The sequence below is a fragment of the Bufo bufo genome, chromosome 11 (genome assembly GCF_905171765.1).
Source record: "Bufo bufo chromosome 11, aBufBuf1.1, whole genome shotgun sequence".
Lineage (NCBI taxonomy): Eukaryota > Metazoa > Chordata > Amphibia > Anura > Bufonidae > Bufo > Bufo bufo.
In genome coordinates this window covers 23,234,122-23,254,534 of record NC_053399.1, presented here as the reverse complement: position 1 = coordinate 23,254,534, position 20,413 = coordinate 23,234,122, and the positions used below count along the sequence as shown (strand labels likewise).

General features: G+C 47.5%; 1 protein-coding gene and 1 long non-coding RNA gene across 2 annotated transcripts in view; both read right to left on the bottom strand.

Moving 5' to 3' along the window:
• Window positions 1-20,413, bottom strand: part of LOC120981392 — a 643,721-nt gene that overhangs the window by 266,881 nt on the left and 356,427 nt on the right. The window lies entirely within an intron of this gene.
• TDRD9 (tudor domain containing 9) overlaps window positions 1-20,413 on the bottom strand; it is a 147,551-nt gene that overhangs the window by 66,398 nt on the left and 60,740 nt on the right. The window contains exons 9-10 of the mRNA XM_040410868.1: window positions 19,764-19,867; window positions 3,664-3,725 (exon numbers count right to left, since the gene is read on the bottom strand). Of these exons, the coding sequence (XP_040266802.1) occupies window positions 3,664-3,725; window positions 19,764-19,867 (166 nt within the window). The remainder of the gene's footprint in view (window positions 1-3,663; window positions 3,726-19,763; window positions 19,868-20,413) is intronic.

Here is a 20,413-nt window from a genome sequence, read left to right as displayed (position 1 = left end):
TACCCTCTAAAACTTCACCTAAAAGCCTGCTCAGCGTCCTGAATAATGTCCGATTAGACTACGACTCAATGCACCCATGAACACACCCAATAAAACTGGTCAGGAACCTTGTTTCTTCTCTCAGGCTTTATTGCCATCCGATGAGAAGAGCACCAAGGCAAATGTCAGATTTACACTGTGACAAGTCATTAGTCATTTTTGTTTCACGCCAAGAACCCATGTTAACACTTACAATTAGATCAGTTTTCAGCAGCCGAGAGTAAATGACATGTCACAGGGGACAAAATGCTCTTTATAATAGGAGTTTATCTATGGGATATGAGGATTATTGACAATATGGATAAACACAGGCCTCTACTTTTCCAGGGATCAACAAAATGACCCCGTCATAAAAAGCTTGGAGCGATAAAGGGACGGACGATTTACAAGAGCTACAAATATGACACTAAAACTCCAGCATCAGCTATGTACCTTCTGGCTCCATTACTATGTGGCTTTGGATTCGTGCAAGTCGATTTAGGAAAAAATGTGCCCATGGGCTCAGGGGCCTTTGTACGATTCAACAGACTGAGCAATGAAAGCTTAAGGCTACTTCTAGGAAATTATACTTAAAATAACCAGCCTATTTAAAGGGGTCTTCACTGAAACAACACTTATTAAATGACTGATCTGCAGAGGTCTGACAGCATAGACCCCCACTGATCCAAGAATAGAGCACTCGCATCCCCCATTTGAACACATCAATGGGAACACACTCAAGCTGCCGCTCCACTGACAGTCTATGGGAATGAGGAAGATAGAGTGCTGTACTCAGATTTTATTAGCAGTCCCATAGACTTTGACTGAAGGGGAGAATGATACTCCATTCAAATATTCTCATGATCGTCCAAGTTCCCAGAGGTCAAACCCTTACTAAAAACAGAAACTTAGCACACATCCTAAGTTAAGTTATCATTCTGGGACAACCCATTAAGAATGCTTCCACAAAGTATTTAAAACCACCACTGCAGGTTTTAGATGCATTTTTTTCAGCCAAAGCCATCAGTCGATCCAGCTGGATGGAAAAGTACAAGGGGGAGATTTATCAAAAGTGGTGCAAAAGGAAAACTGTCTTAGTTGCCTGTAGCAATCGATCAGATTCTACCTTTCATTTTTTTCAGAACTCCTTAGGAAAATGAAATGTGAAATATGATTGGTTGCTATGGGCAACTACTCCAGTTTTCACTTACACCACTTTTGATAAATCTCCCCCCCAAGTCCATACAGTATGTTTCTCATCCCTTTTGAATGGATTTCTGTGTTTGGCTACAAATAAAAAAGAAATCAAATTTGACAAAAAAATAAATAAATAATGTAAAATAAAAAAAATAAAAAAAAGTGTTCAAGAATCCTTTTTATAGCAAAAGTAATCTTTTTGATGTTACTGCTAATCTGTGCCGCTGGGGGAAGGCTCTGGACAGAATTAGTCTCCTTTGTCAGCACACATTAAAGCCCTTTCTATCTTCTACTGCAGGAGGAGTCTCCTCAGCTACACCATCATGCTACTGCAAAGACCTGGAGACCTGGCTATGGGCAGAGTGACTGAGCATGTGTGACCAGCAGCACTCCGCTCATGACTTTAAATGTCCCCCAGAGGTCTTGTATGACCTTATGAGAGACACAAAGTGTTAAAAAAAAAAAATAACTAATAAAAAATAAATAATTGTGTTTTAAAAAAAAAAATGAAAAAAAAAAAAATAAAAACTGCTTTTTTTGTCACCTCACAAAAAACATATCAAATCAATCAAAAAGTCGTATGCACCCCAAAATGATAGCAATAAAAAAATCACCTCGTCCCACAAAAAACAAGCTCTCGCACAAGACTATAGTCAGAAAAATGAAAAAAATATGGCTCTAAGAAAATGGCAACACAAAAACAAGATTTTTTTTTTCTAAAAATGTTTTATTGTGTAAAACGTAAAAAAAAAAAAAATTGGCATATTTTTTCGTAATGACCGGATCTATAAAAAGATCACACAATCTACCCCATCAAGTGAACAGTGTAAAAAAATAAAAATAGAAAAATGACATCAAACGGCATTTTTTGTGACTTTACCTCCCAAAAATGATATAAAAAGCAACCAGAAATCCAAATATACCTTAAAATGGTGCCAATAAAAACTACAGCTTGTCGCTAACAAAATAAACCCTCACGCAGCTCATTCAACAAAAAAAAAAAGTTATTGCTCTTAAAAACCATGACAGAACATTCCATGTTAGAATATCCAGGTGCCGCTCCTTCCCTTCTTAGTTCTGCCGTATCCCCAAATAACAGTTTACAACCACAATTGAGGTGTTACTGTATTAAGGAGAATATGGGTAGCAAATTGTGGGGGGGGGCTATTCTCCTGTTATCTTTTGTGAAAAAGAAAGTTTGGGCCTAAAGAACTATTTTCTTGTTAAAAAGTAAAAAATTCATTTTCACACCCAAGTATTAAAAATTTTATGAAATAGCTGTTGAGTGAAGTGCTCGCTAAAAATTCCTTGGGTGGTGTAGTTTACAAAATGTGGTCACTTTTTGGGGGTTTTCACTGTGGGGTTACCTCAGGGTCTTTTCAAATGCAACAGGGTGCCCAAAGACCATTCCAGCAAAATCTGCCCTCCAAAAACCATATGGCGCTTCTTGCCTTCTGTGCCCTGTCGTGTGCCCAAACAGCGGTATACGACCACATATGGGGTGTTTCTGCAAACTGCAGAATCAAGGTAATAAATATTGAGGTTTGTTTTGTTGTTAACCCTTGATGTGTTCCAGGAAAAAAATTTGAAACGGGACAGATTCATTTGCAGCCCATAGACTTCTAATATGATGGAATGAATAACGAAATGCCTCTAAAGGCATTCCATCATAGAATTGCGCTTTGGTCCGTGGTACCGGAAACCATAACGCAATTCTGCTTTTGACACCAAATGAAGCGTGAAAGAATTTTAAAATATGAAATTCGCTTACCTCTAGTTTTGAACCAAGCTCATTTCTAATTATGTTCAAAATCTTCTCTATACCACAAAAAACAGGTTGTTAATTAGGTGAAAAGAGCCTAAAGGACTGTGCTCATCCGTGATGGAGCCCCGCTGCGCCCTCCTTTTCCACTGTCCACCTAACTGCAGCGAAGTCAGCATGCTGCTGATCCAAATCTTGCGCAAGAGCAGATCTCCTGTGTGCGGCCATGCTGTTATCCTCTGTTAGCAGCAACCAGCTTCAGTTTTTCAGATTTTTTTTTGGTGTTTTACTGTAATTTTTAGTCCCCTTAGGGGATTTTAATCCTTTAATCACTTATAGGATTTTGCTGGCTTCCTGTTTAGCCCTACGACAAGCAAGTTAACAGGCACTTTGCTACAGAAGCCTTAACTAGGCCCCAGATTGCCATTGCAAATAATCAGAGCCCCCTTCCAACATCTAACCGCTCAGACACCACAATTACTGGGATTGGAGATAATTACAGCTGAGTGTTAGCTGTATTACACAGCCGGCATTCGTTGCTTATGAAGCAGGCTCAGCTCATGAGCATGCTACATGCATTCATGGAGCACCAATGACATAGAGATGTGTTGTGGAGCACGTAAAGGTTAAAATGGTTGCCTGTGTATAAAGCCTTATCCTACCTGTGCACCATTTTTTAAATTTACCTGGCAGAAACACCAACACACTGTTTGGCTGAGTGGTCATCATAGGGCTCGTCTTCTTTTGCCTGAAGAAAACAGAAGATATATGGTGAATTCTGAACAATCAGCTGATATTAGCCTTGTCCACATTCCTTAACACCGCGGATGGACTCACATAGTTGATCAAATTGTGACCCAAGTACAGTAAATATAGTGGTAATCCAATCCATGAGCATGTGTGGACGGGTAAATATGATCCGTGTGGCGGACGCTTTTCCAGGACAGACCACAGCTTGGCTGAGCCAAACTCACTGCATCATAGTAATCAATGGTGTTGTGAATTCCAGCCTGACTACTGGTCTACTGTCCCGTATTCACACGAGGCAGTAAGTACAGAACATTAGATCAATGGCTGGGCTGAAACTCACAGCATTATAGATCACTAGGATGCAGGTTCAGGTCAGGTCAACTGAGCCACTGTCAGTCCAGGAAACACGGTTGTCACGTAGACCATATTTCCCTGACATGCTCATGTGAAACTGGCCTTACTTTGTCTTTTGCATTATACACACCACAATTAAAACATTGAACCGTCTACCTAATTTTATGCATGTCCCACCAAAACAGCTGACTCGTCGAGCCATACACTATATAGTGCATTTGGAAAGTCTTCAGACTCCCATTTTTCTAATTTGGTTATGTTTATGGCATTGTGCTAAAATAAAAAAATTTTAGTTTTCCCCATCAATCTGCATTTGATTCCTCATAATGAGAAAATGAAAACTTGCACATTTGCAAAGAAAAGACAAAAATTTGCCATGGGCATAAGTATTCACACACTTTGCTATGACACTTGAAGTTTAGATCCAGGGGCCTCCTATTTGTCTTGATTATCTCTGCAGGTCTCTACACCATGATTGGAGTCCACCAGTGGTAAATCAGTTGATTGGAGTCCACCTGTGGAAAATTTCAGTGACCATCACTGCAGCACTTCATCAATCTGGCAGAGTGGCAAGAAAGAAGCATCTCCTCAGTAAAAGACACAAGAAAGCCAACCTGGAGTTTTCAAAAATCCATAAAAATGTTATGACTCTGGTCTGATGAAACCAAGATTGAACTTTTTGGCCTCAGTTCTAAGTGTCACGTCTGGATGAAACCAGCCACTGCTCGGCACCTGCCCAATGCCATCCCTACAGAGTTGCACTGTGGTGGCCGCATCATACTGTGGGAGTGTTTTTTAGCGGTTAGGAGGGGGAGGCTGGTCAGGGGTTAAGGGAAAACTGAATGGAGCAAAGTACAGAAATATTCATAATGAAAACCTGATCCAGAGTTTGAGAGGATCTGCAGAGAATAAAATCCCCAAATCCAGGTGTGCAAACTTTGTGGCATCATATCCAAGAAGACTGGAGGTTGTTATCGCTGTCAAAGAGGCTTCAACTAAGGCTACTTTCACACTGGCGTTTTGACTTTCCGTTTGTGAGATCCGTTCAGGGCTCTCACAAGCGGTCCAAAATGGATCAGTTTTGCCCTAATGCATTCTGAATGGATAAGGATCCACTCAGAATGCATCAGTTTGCCTCCGTTCCGTCTCTATTCCGCTTTGCAGGCGGAAACCAAAACGCTGCTTGCAGCGTTTTGGTGTCCGTCTGACGAAAATGAGCCAAACAGATCCGTCCTGACACACAATGCAAGTCAATGGGGGCGGATCCGTTTTCTATGACACAATATGACATCCTTGCTATGTTAAAGATAAGACAAACCGATCCATTCTGAACGGATGCAGACGGTTGTATTATCTGAACGGATCCGTCTGTGCAGATCCATGACGGATCCGCACCAAACGCGAGTGTGAAAGTAGCCTAAGTCCTGAATAAAGGGTCTTAATACTTACAGTATGTATAATTAATCATTCTTAATTGAGTTATTACCGCCCGACAATGTCAATGCAAGATTTTAGTTTTTTCTTTTCAATAAATTAGCAAAGATTTGGAACATTCTGTTTTCACTTCGTTAATATGGGGTATGAACTGCAGAATCATGTGAATATCTTTATTTTAGAACAAGGCAGCAACATAACAAAATGTTTAAAAAGTGAAAGGGTCTGAAGACTTTCCGAATGCACTGCATATGCTTTTAATATATCCACAGGATAGGTCATCAATATCAGGTTGGCAGGGGTCGGACTCCGGTGACCCAGCTGATCAGCTGTTTGAAGTGAACACAGCGCTCGTACGAGTGCTACCTTCTCTTCACTTTTTACCTGCTCACCATCACAACCCCAGTGGTGAGCAGGTGTAATTACAGCTTTTAAGCAAATGTGACGGCTCCTTCCTGTTCAAGTGGATAGAAAGGAGCCACCCTATTGAAGAGAATGGGACAGAGAATGGGACGGCACAGCTGTAATTACACCTGCTCAATGTTGCAGTTTGTGATGGCAAGCAGGTAAACCGTGAAGAAAAGGCAGAGCTTGTACAAGCACTGCTGTCTCTTCAAACAACTGATCGGCAAGGGTGCTGGGAGCCGGACCCCCGCTGATCTGATACTGATGACCTATCCTGAGGATGTATATATTTAAAAAAAGAAGAAAAAAAAGTGGACAACCCCTCTTAATAACCACATAGTAACTCCCTGACATTACCATACATGACATTGTTCTAACACGCTGTCATATTTAATTTTTGAAAAACTTAACACATAATAGAAAGAAAGAAAAAAGCTTGTTAACCCCTTCACGACTTGCACCATACATGTAAGGCACAAGATGGGTCTTTAAAGATGATGCCCTGAGTAGGTAGATATTGTCCATGATGGTCAAGAAAGCCTATCAAAGATTTCAGATCACCCCGCAAAAAATTAAAAAAGATGGAAATATAAAAAAAAAGTGTGTTTTTTTTTTTTGGGGGGAGGGGGGGGGGGGTTATTTTCTTTTAAGTATTAAAACACATAAAAGATTATAAAACCGTGGTATCACTGTAATCGTACTGACCTGGAGAATGAAGTTAACATGCCAGGTCACAGGAAATGGCGTAAAAACAAAACCTATAAAACTATGACGGAATTGCATTTTTTTTCAATTCCACCTCATTTGAATTTTATTTTTTATCAGCTTACCACGACATTGTATGCAATATTAAATGGTGCCACTAGAAAGTACATGTCCTGAAAAAACAAGCCCTCGTATGACTTTGTGAATGGAAAAATAGAAACCACTATAGCTTCAGAAAGCCAGAAAGTAAAAAAAGAAAATGGAAAAACTGAAAATGGCCATCATGAAGGGGTTAAGGGGGCAAATCCCACTCCAGAGTCCTGAACTACATGTGTCCTGCCAACACTTATTAGGTTATCACCGGATGAATCACAGGCTGCAAATTATGGCAGCATGTCCAAACACATTACTGTACTCATTCCCGAACCCGACTTATATTAACTGCAATTGTTTCCCTAACCGACAAAAAAGTTATATTTTAAACAAAAGGAACAAACATTTTATCAGCACTTATCCCTTAGAAAAGGACACTGAGCATCGGCCAGCGTGCCCAGCAGCCAGGGACACGTGCCTGTTATGTAACGTTAGAAACATGCCATACGCCACAGAAGGCTTTATGGAAAGTGAGTTTTTTTTCTAGCAGTTTTATGAGAAATAGCAGGCTTTTAATGTGAAGCGGCCTATCTGCGCCTCCACATACAGCTGCTGCACTGACCTGCAACCTCCAACTGCTCACAGCGTAATGGGTACATCTGTGATATTAATACTAAAAATACATTAAAAAAATTGCAAAAGGCTGTGAACTAGAACATTTTAACCACTTACTGAGGTTTGACACATGGGTGTTTTATTTTTATTTTTTAATATTTTTAAACAATTTTCCAATAAATTTTTTATATTTAATTTATCTTGGGTAAAGTCCACAAAAAAAAAAAAATGTTTCCCTAATTTATAGTTCTTTATTTTTAAATATATTTTTAACTTAGGGTACTTTCACACTTGCGTTTTTCTTTTCCGGCACTGAGTTCCGTCCTGGGGGCTCTATACCGGAAAATAACTGATTAGTTTTATCCCCATGCATTCTGAATGGAGAGCAATCCGTTCAGGATGCATCAGGATGTCTTCAGTTTAGGCTACTTTCACACTAGCGTTCGGAGCGGATCCGTCTGATGTTTCATCAGACGGATCCGCTCCGATAATGCAGACGTTCGCATCCGTTCAGAACGGATGCGTCTGCATTAAAACTTAGAAAATTTTCTAAGTGTGAAAGTTGTCTGAGCGGATCCGTTCAGACTTTACATTGAAAGTCAATGGGGAACGGATCCGCTTGAAGATTGAGCCATATAGTGTCATCTTCAAGCGGATCCGTCCCCATTGACTTCCATTATAAGTCTGGACGGATCCGCTCGCCTCCGCACGGCCAGGCGGACACCCGAACGCTGCAAGCAGCGTTCAGGTGTCCGCTCACTGAGCGGAGCGGAGGCTGAACGCTGGCAGGCGGATGCATTCTCAGTGGATCCGCCTCCACTGAGAATGCATTAGGGCCAGACGGATGCGTTCGGGGCCGCTTGTGAGCCCCTTCAAACGGTGCGCACGAGCGGACACCCGAACGCTAGTGTGAAAGTAGCCTTAGTCGTTTTGACTGAACAGACAAAAAATAAAATTATCTCCGGCCCAAAAAAACGGAAGGATTGCCTGAATGCCGGATCTGGCATTTTTTCCCATAGGAATGTATTAGTGCCGGATCCGGAATTCAAAATATCGGAATGCCGGATCCGTCCTTCCGGTCTGGGCATGCGTAGACCGGTAAAAATGTGGGGAAAAAAAAGATACAAGACAGATCCGTCTGTCCGCATGACAAGCGGAGAGACTGATCCGTTCTTGCAATGCATTGGTGAGACGGATCCGCATCCGGATGCGTCTCACAAATGCTTTCAGTCACATCCAGATCGGCGGATCCGGCAGGCAGTTCCGACGACGGAACTGCCCGTCGGATCACACTGCCGCAAGTGTGAATATAGCCTTACAGCAAAAATATTGAAGGTGATTTAATCTTTTTTTTTTTTCAGTCAGAATAACTATGGGTATACACACACACAGACAGTATCTCACAAAAGTGAGTACACCACTCACATTTTTGTAAATATTTTATTACATCTATTCATGGGACAACACTAAAGATCTGACACTCTGATACAATGTACAGTAGTCAGTGCACGGCTTGTATAACTGTGTAAATTTGGTGTGCCCTCAAAATAAATCCGCACACAGCCATTGATGTCTAAACCGCTGGCAACAAAAGTGAGTACACCCCTAAGTGAAAGTGTCCAAATTGTGCCCAAAGTGTTAATATTTTGTGTGGCCACCATTATTTTCCAGCACTTCCTTAACTCTCTTGGGCGTGGAGTTCTCTAGAGCTTCACAGGTTGTCACTGGAATCCTCTTCCATCCTCCATGACGACATTACGGAGCTGGTGGATGTTAGAGACCTTACGCTCCTCCAACTTCCGTTTGAGGATGCCCCACATATGTTCAATAGGGTTTAGGTCTGGAGACATGCTTGGCCAGTCCAGCACCTTTAACCCCAGCCTCTTTAGCAAGGCAGTGGTCATCTTGGAGGTGTATTTGGGTTTGTTATATTGGAATACTGCACTGTGGCCCAGTTTCCGAAGGATGGGGATCACGCTCTGCTTCAGTATGTCACAGTACATGTTGTCATTCATGGTTCCCACAGCACTCGTGCAGCCCCAAACCATTACTCTCCCATCATGCTTGACTGTAGGAAAGACACTTGTCTTTGTACTCCTTACCTGGTTGCCGACACGCGCGCGACACCATCTGAACCAAATAAGTTTATCTTGGTCTCAGTAATCCATGTCCTTAGTCTGCTTGTCTTCAGCCAACTGTTTGCAGGCTTTCCAAGTGCAGCCGCTAATGAGAACATGAAGTGTGCCGTATTGTGTGTGCGCTATGTTATCTAATCGGAATAAAAACCCGGAGCAATCCTACTGCGGACTATAAGACGCAGGTACTTTTAGTAATATTTATTTCTTGTTGAAATGTGCCACTTATAGTCCGGAAAATACAGTGTATGTATATACTGTACATATACATAACCTGTGCCATATGTTGTCTCTATATACTGTACATAGTGTTTTTGCATAACGTGCCACATGTCGTCTCTAAATACATATAGAAAGAGTTATTGCATAAATGTATTATATAATGCCCCAATGAAGTTCTAAAATAAACTTCTAAAAACTTACTTCCATTTTCTATTTTACAATACTGACAGAAATGATCTGGGCAGCCACCACAAAGAAGGAGGACTTGGAGATTCAGAGCTATAACCTATGCCACGTGTCACCTGACAGTGGGGCGAGGTTAAAACGTACTTAACCTTTCAACAAACTTTGCATTATTCGATAGTACAGCATGTGCACATGAGTAATAACACTATTTTTCACCATTATATCGCTTGCATTTGGCATTTTTTAGCCATTTTCCCTTCTGCATCCTCTGTCTCTAGTTTGTAGTTCACCTAAGTCTGGTGGGTGGAGACTAGCTGCTATCGACAGCATACAGAAAGTAGAGGACAATCTGCTTCCTAACCTTCTCTTACCCAGATGCAGCCATAAGATCATGGAGGACATTACAGAGGGGCACTAACCTGGATGGATGTGAATTTAGCACTTGGACCGAAACACACTTTCCATGCAGTCTCTCTTGCTGTGTCTGTCTGAGTTCCGTCTCACTCCTCCCCGTGCCCTCTCCATAGACTTGTTGTGACATATGTCATCTGATACTTCAGTGAGCTGGTCTGTCCTCGATGGTTTCAAGAGGACTTTCAAAGAAAATTTTGCAAGGCACGGAGGGGGGATACAGCCAGGGGCGGACTGAACGGTCGGGCACTTCGGGCATGGTCCGAGGGCCCGGGCGGGATGGGGGCCCGCCGCAGAATAATATTATTTATTATCAGCAGCGCAGTGGAAGAGTCTCTCCCTCCCCCTGTGCTGCTGCTGCCGCGGCCAAAAAGAAGAGGGACAGGGGGAGGGGCTGTGGCCAATGAAGATAACTGAGCTGTTAATACAAATACAGGAGGCGGGTGCCGGAATCAAATAGCGGCACCCGACCTCTATGACAGGGAGCTGCACCGGAGGGGTTAACTGCCGCTGATCGCAGATCCCTGCCATAGAGGTCGGGTGCCGCTATTTGATTCCGGCACCCGCCTCCTGCATTTGTATTAACAGCTCAGTTATCGTCATTGGTGGCGCCCCCCCCCCCAGTATAATAAACATTGTGTGCGGCGCCTCCCCCCCCCCCCCCCCCCCCAGTATAATCAACATTGAGTGCGGCGTCCCCCCCAGTATAATCAACATTGAGTGCGGCGTCCCCCCCAGTATAATCAACATTGAGTGCGGCGCCTCCCCCCCCCCCCCCCAGTATAATTAACATTGGTGGCGCAGTGGGAAGTGCCAATGAGGGTTAAAATAAATAAATAAAAATTAACTCACCTCCTCCAATTGATCGCGTAGCTGCTGCCGGTCTCATGTTCTTTCTTCAGGACCTGTGGTGAGGTCACTGAGCTCCATCACATGGCCCATTACCCTGGTGATGGATCATGTGATGAGCACAGTGATGTCACCACAGGTCCTGCGTCCTGAAGAAAGTACAGAAGACCGGCTGCTACGCGATCAATTGGTGGACGTGAGTTAATTTTTATTTATTTTTTTAACCCTCATTGGCACTGCCCACTGCGCCACCAATGTTTATATATTTATTATACTAGGGAGGGGGGGGCGCACTGCCCACCAAAGTTTATATGTTTATTATACTGGGGTGTTGGGGGGGGGGCGCACTGCGCCACCAATGTTTATATGTTTATTATACTAGGGAGGGGGGGCGCACTGCGCCACCAATGTGTATTATGTTGGGGGGGGGGGCGCACTGCGCCACCAATGTTTATATGTTTATTATACTAGGGAGGGGGGGGGGCGCACTGCCCACCAATGTTTATATATTTATTATACTAGGGAGGGGGGGGCGCACTGCCCACCAATAATTATATGTTTATTATACTGGGGTGTTGGGGGGGGCGCACTGCGCCACCAATGTTTATATGTTTATTATACTAGGGAGGGGGGGGCGCACTGCGCCACAAATGTTTATATGTTTATTATACTAGGGAGGGGGGGGCGCACTGCGCCACCAATGTTTATTATATTGACCTTCTACTACGCATTCTGCATTAAAGAATGCTATTATTTTCCCTTATAACCATGTTGTTATAAGGGAAAGTAATAAAGTGAATAGACTTTCATCCTAGCAACCATGCGTGAAAATCGCACGGTTCAACCGGAAGGATGGATCCGGCATTCAGGCAAATCTTCCGTTTTTTTCGCCAGAGATAAAACCGTAGCATGCTGCGGTTTTATCTTTTGCCTGATCAGTCAAAAAGACTGACCTGAAGACATCTTTTCCGGTATAGAGCCCCTGTGACGGAACTCTATGCCGGAAATGAAAAACGCTAATGTGAAAGTACCCTAAAATATTAAGTTTAAATCCCCCCCTTTCCCAATTTTACATATAAAATATATAAACAATAAATAAACATATTACATAGCGCTGCGTCCGAAAAGTCCAAACTATTAAATTATTAAAAAATATCTCCTATGCGGTGAGCATTCGCCATTTTTAGTCACCTTGTCACCCCAAAAAATAGGATAGGACTGTTCTATTATGGGCCGAACGTTTCATAAAATGCGAAATGCACATAGCTTTTTTTGGTGTTTTTTTTTTTTGCACGGTATTGAGTATCGCAATACTTTTTTATGGTGACGAAAGCGAATCAAAACTTTGGTATCGAAACAACCCTACGCCATTCTGATCGGTGTAGCGTTGTCATGATACCAAAATTTTGATTCAGTTTTGATTTGGCGACTAAAAATGTAATTTGGCTCCTAAATTTTTCAGTTCAGGAGCCAATGGCTACTAGGTATTTTTTTTAGTCTGGAGCACTTTGCCCAGCACCCCGATTCCGAATGTTATGCTGGCCTGGTAATGGCAGCGGGGCCCGGTGCAGTCACTGTATTCTATTACACCGGGCCCTGCTCACTGTAATACTAATATTCATATGTGAACAACTTGAAATCCTCTGCGATCCTCTCCCTCTGAGCTCTCTGTACTCACAAACTCAGTAGCAGGCCGGGCGGCAGCGCAACTCACTGACGTCACGCGCCTGCTCCTCCCACTGTATGAATGAAGCAGGCGGAGCAGGCGCGTGACGTCAGTGAGTTGCGCTGCCGCCCGGCCTGCTACTGAGTTTGTGAGTACAGAGAGCTCAGAGGGAGAGGATCGCAGAGGATTTCAAGTTGTTCACATATGAATATTAGTATTACAGTGAGCGGGGCCCGGTGTAATAGAATACAGTGACTGCACTGGGCCCCGCTGCCATTACAGCACCAGATGCTGGCCCCCAGACCCTGTATTGGGGATCATTCACTCACAGGGACACTGTTATGGGGGGATCTGTGGATGACACATATATAGCATAAGGTGCTATATATGTGTCACCCACAGATCCCCCCCCACAACAGTGCCACCCACAGAGCCCCCACAACAGTGCCACCCACAGAGCCCCCACAACAGTGCCATCCACAGAGCCCCCATAACACACTGTACCCATACCACATCAATGAGCTGAAGGGGTCTGGGTGCCTTTTGTGTCGCTTTAACTTTGAAATCTTATTAAAGATTGTGTAGGGTGTGGCTGGAGGCGGGGCATGGAGGCGGGACAAGGGTGGGGCTTGCAGCAGAACATGGGTGGGGCCTGTAAGGGGGGCCCTTGATTTATTTTGCCGGGGGGCCCTGAGGGTTCTCAGTCCGCCCCTGGATACAGCTGATAAAAAGTGAACTTAGTTTCTTATCGTCACAATTGATTTATACAAAGTTGACCACTGATTTATGCAAAAGACCATTTAAAGGGTCTTATACACTTAAACAACACTGTAGAAAAAAATACACATGAAAAGGTGTGGAAAAAGTAAGAACCAAGGAATGCAAGGTGAGCACCAGCGGATCCCCCATTGTCCATGGCTAATAGTTTGGCATTTTCTTCTTAACAATATAATTCATACATTGTTACTGCAATTTCTCGTGCATGGCATTGGGGGACACAGCACCATGGGTATATGCCCAGCTGCCACTAGGAGGCTGACACTAGAAACAAAAAAGTGTTGGCTCCGCCCAGGTGGGCTATACCCCTCTGCAAGAGCCGAGATACACCAGTCTAGTTCTAGTGTCCGTAGGAGGCAGACATGACCTGTTTTGCAGGTCATCCTGCTAATTTTATTCTATTTTTTATTCTATTTTTTTTTTTCTCCTTTTTTGTACAGGTTTCTTCCGGACGCAGGGGTGGCTCCATCGTGTTCCACTTTAGTTGTCCCCCTGCGGGCGCGTACTCAGGTACCCGGCAGCCACCCAGTCCCCACTAATCTGCTTCCGCAGCGGAATTCCGGCGGACCCACGGCTCCCGTGTTGAGTCCGCCGAGGGGGTGGTTATTGCTGCGCCTGAAAACGTCGGAAGGTGAGTATGGCAGTATCCTGTAACCCACCCTCACCCCCATCCACCCACCACAACCACCTCTTGTCCTGGCCCCCCTTTTTAGTTTAGGGAGGCTGATGGCTCTTGGGAGCACTGCACGCTTGCCTGGGCATTCTTTTTTGCGGGGGGAAAACTTCCTTGGGGCACCCTCGTTTCTAGGGCCTGGCCCTTTAAGACGGCCGATTCTGTTCTTTCGGCTCCTTCTCGTACCTGTGGGTCTCTTCCGGCTAACTCCTGGCCTTCGGGGCCCCCGCACTCCCAGAGAATCGGCGCTGCGTCCCCGCTTCTGCTGCTGCCTCCGGGCGTTACCGCGATCGCGGGCGTCCGTTTCCGGCAGCATTTTTCTACTCGAGGCCCCGGCTTTTCTCCAGCCTAGGCCGCAGGTCACGTGGGGCGGAGCTCCGTCTCCGCCTTCTGCCTTCCCGGGCTTTCTTCTCCTCCCTCCCCTCTGTGGGCGGTGCCCTGGGAGCCGCGTTTTTTCCCACCAATCCAGCACCAGCGCGGGCTGCTGGGGGGGCGTGTCTTTCTCGACTACGGCTCCTGTCCTGCCTGTCGGCTCTCTGGACGTGCTTCTGTGGGACACAGCACCTTGGGTCTGGTAGGCAGCCTCTGGCTGACTCTTTTTTGCTTTGCAGGCTCCTCCATCGCCCTCATGTCTTCTTCTGGTCGGGCCCCCACTCCCCCTGCCGCCATTTCCACTCATTACGCCTGTTCCGTATGTAATAGGAAGTTCCCATGCGGTCAGTCTTCCTCTCTCTGCGTGCAGTGCCTTCCCCCCAGGCCCACCCAGTCCGCCCCTGCGGCCCCCTCTTTGTCGGTCCTTCCGGAATGGGCTGCTACCCTGTCCCAGGCCATAGGTAACCTTGCCAGCCTCTCCCAATCCCTAGCGCAGTCCCTGGACCGTCTGCCCGCTCAGATTGCGGCCGCCTCGGGCAGGGACCCCCCCGCCGGGGATGTCCGTTCCCGCTCTGGTATGAGGTCCGGCAAGCGACCTCGCACAGCCTCGGCTGGGTCCCACTCTTCCTCAGCTACCCCGGATCACTCCCCGGTTAGGTCTGAGTCGGGCGAAATTTCTTCTTCAGCTGCTTCCGCCGTTCCTGGGGACTCCTCCGCTTCTGATTCTGAATCAGAGCGGTGCTCGGCGATGTCTGCGGCCATTCAGGACCTCATCAAAGCCGTCCGTGACGCGCTCCATGTGCAGGACGTTCCCTCCTCCTCCTCCCTGGAGTCGGTGTCCTTCCGCCGGACTAGGCGTTCCACTGTGGTCTTCCCGAATCACGAGGATCTGGACGCACTTCTGACTAAAGAGTGGCGTCATCCTGATCGGCGCCTTCATCTTACCAAGGCCTCTGACGTCCCCTATCCTTTTTCTGAGGAATCTGTCAATACTTGGACGGTTCCTCCTCAGGTAGACCCTCAGGTTGCTCGCCTGGCGAAGGCTACTACCCTTCCCCTGGCTGACGCGGCTTCCTTGTCGGATCCCGCTGACAAACGGGTCGACTCTTTGGCCAAGTCTGTTTTCATCGCAGCGGGTGCCGCCATCCGTCCTGCGTTTGCCGCCTCCTGGGTGGCTAAGGCCTGCGCTATCTGGGCAAAACAGCTTGTTCGCGCTTTACCCCCAGACTCTGATCAAGGGGAACTGGCAGTGCTTGCCTCTCAAATTTATCAGGCGTCCAAATTTCTTTGCGATGCCTCTATGGAATCGGCCCGCCGATCCGGCCATGCGGCCGCTAACTCTGTGGCCATCCGCCGCACCATCTGGCTTCGTTCTTGGGCGGCAGATGCCGCCTCCAAGAAGGCTCTGATTTCCCTTCCCTTTCTCGGCGGGAAGCTCTTTGGGAAGCGTTTGGAGGAGCTCATCTCGGAGGCCACTGGCGGTAAGAGCTCTCTTCTTCCCCAGAATCAGCCTCGCCGCCGTCGCTTTCCTGGGTCGTCCTCTCGGGCGCAGTCCTTTCGGGCCCCCCCTGCCCGATCTGACAAGAAGGCCTCCAGGCCTTCCTTTAAGACCAAGCCCTCCTGGCATGCCAAGCCCAAACCTGCTCGCCCCCAGTCCACTAAACCTCCTTCCGCATGACTCTGTCAAGGTGGGAGGGCGTCTGCTCGCCTTTCAGGACGTCTGGCAAGCAAGTGTAGAAGACGCTTGGGTTCTGGAGGTAGTCTCCTCCGGATACAGGATCGAATTTTCCGATCTTCCGCCGGGTCGGTTCTTTCTGACGTCGCCCCCCAGGTCCCCCTCCGGGGCTGAAGATTTTTTTCAGGCCATTCGTTCCCTTCGCTCTCTAGGGGTCATCGTTCCGGTTCCAGAGTCAGAACGCTTTCGGGGGTTCTATTCGAATCTGTTCACGGTTCCCAAAAAGGACGGTTCGCTCCGTCCTATCCTGGACCTGAAGGCGCTGAACCGCTTTGTCCGGGTCCGTCACTTTCGTATGGAATCCCTCCGGTCGGTGATCGCCTCCTTGGAGTCGGACGAGTTCCTGTCGTCCATAGACATTCAGGACGCCTATCTCCACGTCCCCATTGCCCTCTCCCACCAAAGGTTCCTTCGCTTCGCGGTAGGTTCTCTTCATTTCCAATTCGTAGCCCTGCCCTTCGGCCTGGCCTCTGCTCCGAGGGTCTTCACCAAGGTGTTGGCGCCTCTCATGGCCCTTCTTCGTGCCAGGGGGGTCGCCTTGATACCTTACCTGGACGATCTTCTGATTCGGGCCCCGTCGTTGGAGGACAACCTGTCCAGCCTGCACATCACCCTCTCAGCTCTTACCCAGTTCGGGTGGCTCGTCAACCACTCCAAGTCCTCCCTCGTCCCATGCCAGAGGATGCCCTTCCTGGGCATGATTTTCGACACTCGCCTCGGGCGGGTGTTTCTCCCCCCAGAAAAGATTGCCTCCCTTCAGGCGGGGGTGACGCTTCTCCGCGGCCCGTCCACCCTGACTATCAGGACGTGTATGCGCGTCCTGGGGAGGATGGTGGCTTCCTTCGAAGCCATTCCCTATTCCCAATTCCACTCCCGGGACCTTCAGTTGTTTCTTCTATCCAGGTGGGACAAGTCCCAGGCAGGTCTCGATCGCCTGGTTCGTCTCCCTCTCCAGCTTCGCCAGGACCTTTCCTGGTGGCTTCTTCCTCGGACGGTGTCCCTGGGCCGTTCCTTTCTTCCCCCCAGTTGGCGGGTGGTCACGACGGACGCCAGCCTCTCGGGTTGGGGAGCTGTCCTCGACTCTCTCACAGTCCAGGGTCTTTGGTCTGCTCAGGAGTCCTCCCTGCAGATAAATGTACTCGAGCTCAGGGCAATTTTCCTGGCACTGTCTCACTGGACCCCACGTCTTCGCGGTCTCCCGGTCCGGGTTCAAACAGACAATTCCACCGCCGTGGCTTATCTGAACCACCAAGGGGGCACCAGGAGCGTGATGGCCTTGCAGGAAGCCTCCCATATCCTGCGCTGGGCGGAAAACCACGTTCCCGTCCTCTCCGCGGTGCACATTCCCGGGGTCGACAATTGGGCGGCAGACTTCCTCAGTCGTCAGCTAGTCGACCCGGGCGAATGGTCTCTTCACCCAGAGGTGTTCCTCCAACTTTGTCACCGATGGGGAACTCCGGACGTGGATCTTTTCGCGTCACGTCTCAACCACAGGATTCCGCGCTATGTCGCGCGGTCCAGAGACCCTCAGGCTTTCGCGGTAGACGCCCTAGTTCTGCCTTGGTCTCAGTTCAACCTTCTGTACCTGTTCCCCCCCATTCCCCTCCTGCCCCGAGTGCTCAAGCGTCTCAAGGCAGCCCGGGTTTCGGCAATCCTGGTGGCTCCGGATTGGCCCCGCAGGGCGTGGTACGCAGATCTAGTGTTTCTGCTCGCCGACGCTCCGTGGCGACTTCCTCTGCGCCACGATCTCCTTTCTCAGGGTCCTCTGTACCACCCGAATTTACTTCAGCTTCGTTTGACGGCGTGGCCGTTGAGACCGCGGTCTTGAAGTCCCGTGGCCTCTCGGATTCTGTCATTCAGACGATGCTTCACGCTCGCAAACCCCAGTCAGCCCGTATTTACTACCGGACCTGGAGAGCGTATTTTGCCTGGTGCGAGTCTGGGCGCTTCCGCCCTCTTCATTTCTCCGTCCCTAACGTTCTGGCCTTCCTTCAGGCCGGTTTTGAGAAGGGTCTTCGCCTGGCTTCTCTCAGAGGACAGATTTCGGCCCTCTCAGTCCTTTTCCAACGTCCTGTGGCCTCGCGGGCTCAGGTTAGGACTTTCCTACAGGGTGTCGCTCGCCGAGCCCCCCCCTTTCGTTTTCCAGTGGAGCCGTGGGACCTGAATCTCGTCCTTGGCGCCCTTCAGTCTTCTCCCTTCGAGCCTTTGGCAGAGATATCTCTGTCGTTTGTCTCGTTCAAGGTGGCCTTCTTAGTGGCAGTCACCTCCATCCGCCGGGTTTCCGAACTGGCGGCGCTTTCTTGCCGTTCGCCTTTCCTGGTTTTCCATCAGGACAAGGTGGTGTTGCGTCCCGTTCCCTCTTTTCTTCCAAAGGTGGTCTCCTCGTTTCATATCAATGAAGAGATCGTCCTTCCCTCTTTCTGCCCTAATCCTTCTCACCCTAGGGAGAAATCCCTCCATTGCCTTGACGTTGTTCGGGCCCTTCGCCTGTACCTTCGCCTCACGGAACCTTTCCGTCGTTCGGATTCCCTTTTCGTGGTCCCGGCGGGTCCTCGTAGGGGTTTGCCTGCCTCCAAGGCCACCATCTCTCGCTGGGTTCGGTCGGCTGTCAAGGAGGCCTATATCGCAAAGGGCCGTGCTCCCCCTTCCAGGTTGACCGCTCATTCGACTAGGGCAGTTGGGGCTTCCTGGGCGGTGCGTCATCAGGCATCTGCTTCCCAGGTCTGCCGGGCCGCCACCTGGGCGTCAGTTCACACTTTCTCTAAGTTTTATCACATTCATTCCCTGGCTTCCGCTGACGCTAGCCTGGGGCGCAAGGTTCTGCAAGCAGCTGTGCTTTAGATTGGCGACATGGCGTTCTTCTTCCCTCCCTCAGGGACTGCTTTGGGACGTCCCATGGTGCTGTGTCCCCCAATGCCATGCACGAGAAAAATGGATTTTTTGTACTCACCGTAAAATCCTTTTCTCGTAGTAGGCATTGGGGGACACAGATCCCTCCCATTTTCTTACTGAGTTTCTTCTTGTTGTGGTCCCGGCGATTTGTGGTCGTTGGGTTTCCCCAGTTGAAGACTTGTTGGCGTTCAGTTTTCTGTTTGTTCAGGTGTATGGCGTTCCTACTGCTTTTGTACCGACTGGTGTATCTCGGCTCTTGCAGAGGGGTATAGCCCACCTGGGCGGAGCCAACACTTTTTTGTTTCTAGTGTCAGCCTCCTAGTGGCAGCTGGGCATATACCCATGGTGCTGTGTCCCCCAATGCCTACTACGAGAAAAGGATTTTACGGTGAGTACAAAAAATCCATTTTTCAGCTTGCATAACGGCCTCTAACCATTGACGTCTGAATATCCAGTTTTACTAGGTATCTCTAGAAAAATTGTGATACTTCTTGTCTTCTCAAAACCCTCACCTTTGCTCCTCCTTTTCCATATCATCAAATAAATTTAGCAAAAATGCTGCTACTTCATATACTTCTTTACATATTGCTGGTTCATCAAAGTACTGATTCGCCACCTGGAACAAGATGGTAGAAATGGTAAAATTATATATTTAAGAGTTCATTCAGACAGCCGTATGCTGCCCGCAAAAAAACGGATTGCGTTCCGCTTTTTTTTTTTTTTTGCTGATCCATAGACTTCAATAGGCCCATGCCCATTTCACTGACAAGTATAGGACATGTTTAATTTTTTTGCTGAGCTATGCAATGGAAGAAAAGGGCCCCATAGAAGTGAATGGGACAGCATCTAAATCAGCAAAAAAAACTGATCCGCATTTTTGCAGACAGCATACGGCCGTCTGAATGAGCCCTAATACTAATGGAGGGATATGCAGACAGGACCCCTCTGATTACTATGTAAATACACCAGTGAAATCATTATCAGGAGTGCAGTCCCTTTATTAATCAATGACCAGTAAGCTTCAGGATTTGGGGGTACTAGCTCTCCTTGGTGAGAGCGTCTTAATAGGCGTGAGGAGGCTTATAGGGCATACATGTTCCTCTAGAATTCCAGGAAGAAGGGATGTAAATGAATTCTTATCAACCTCTAATGCCACCAGATG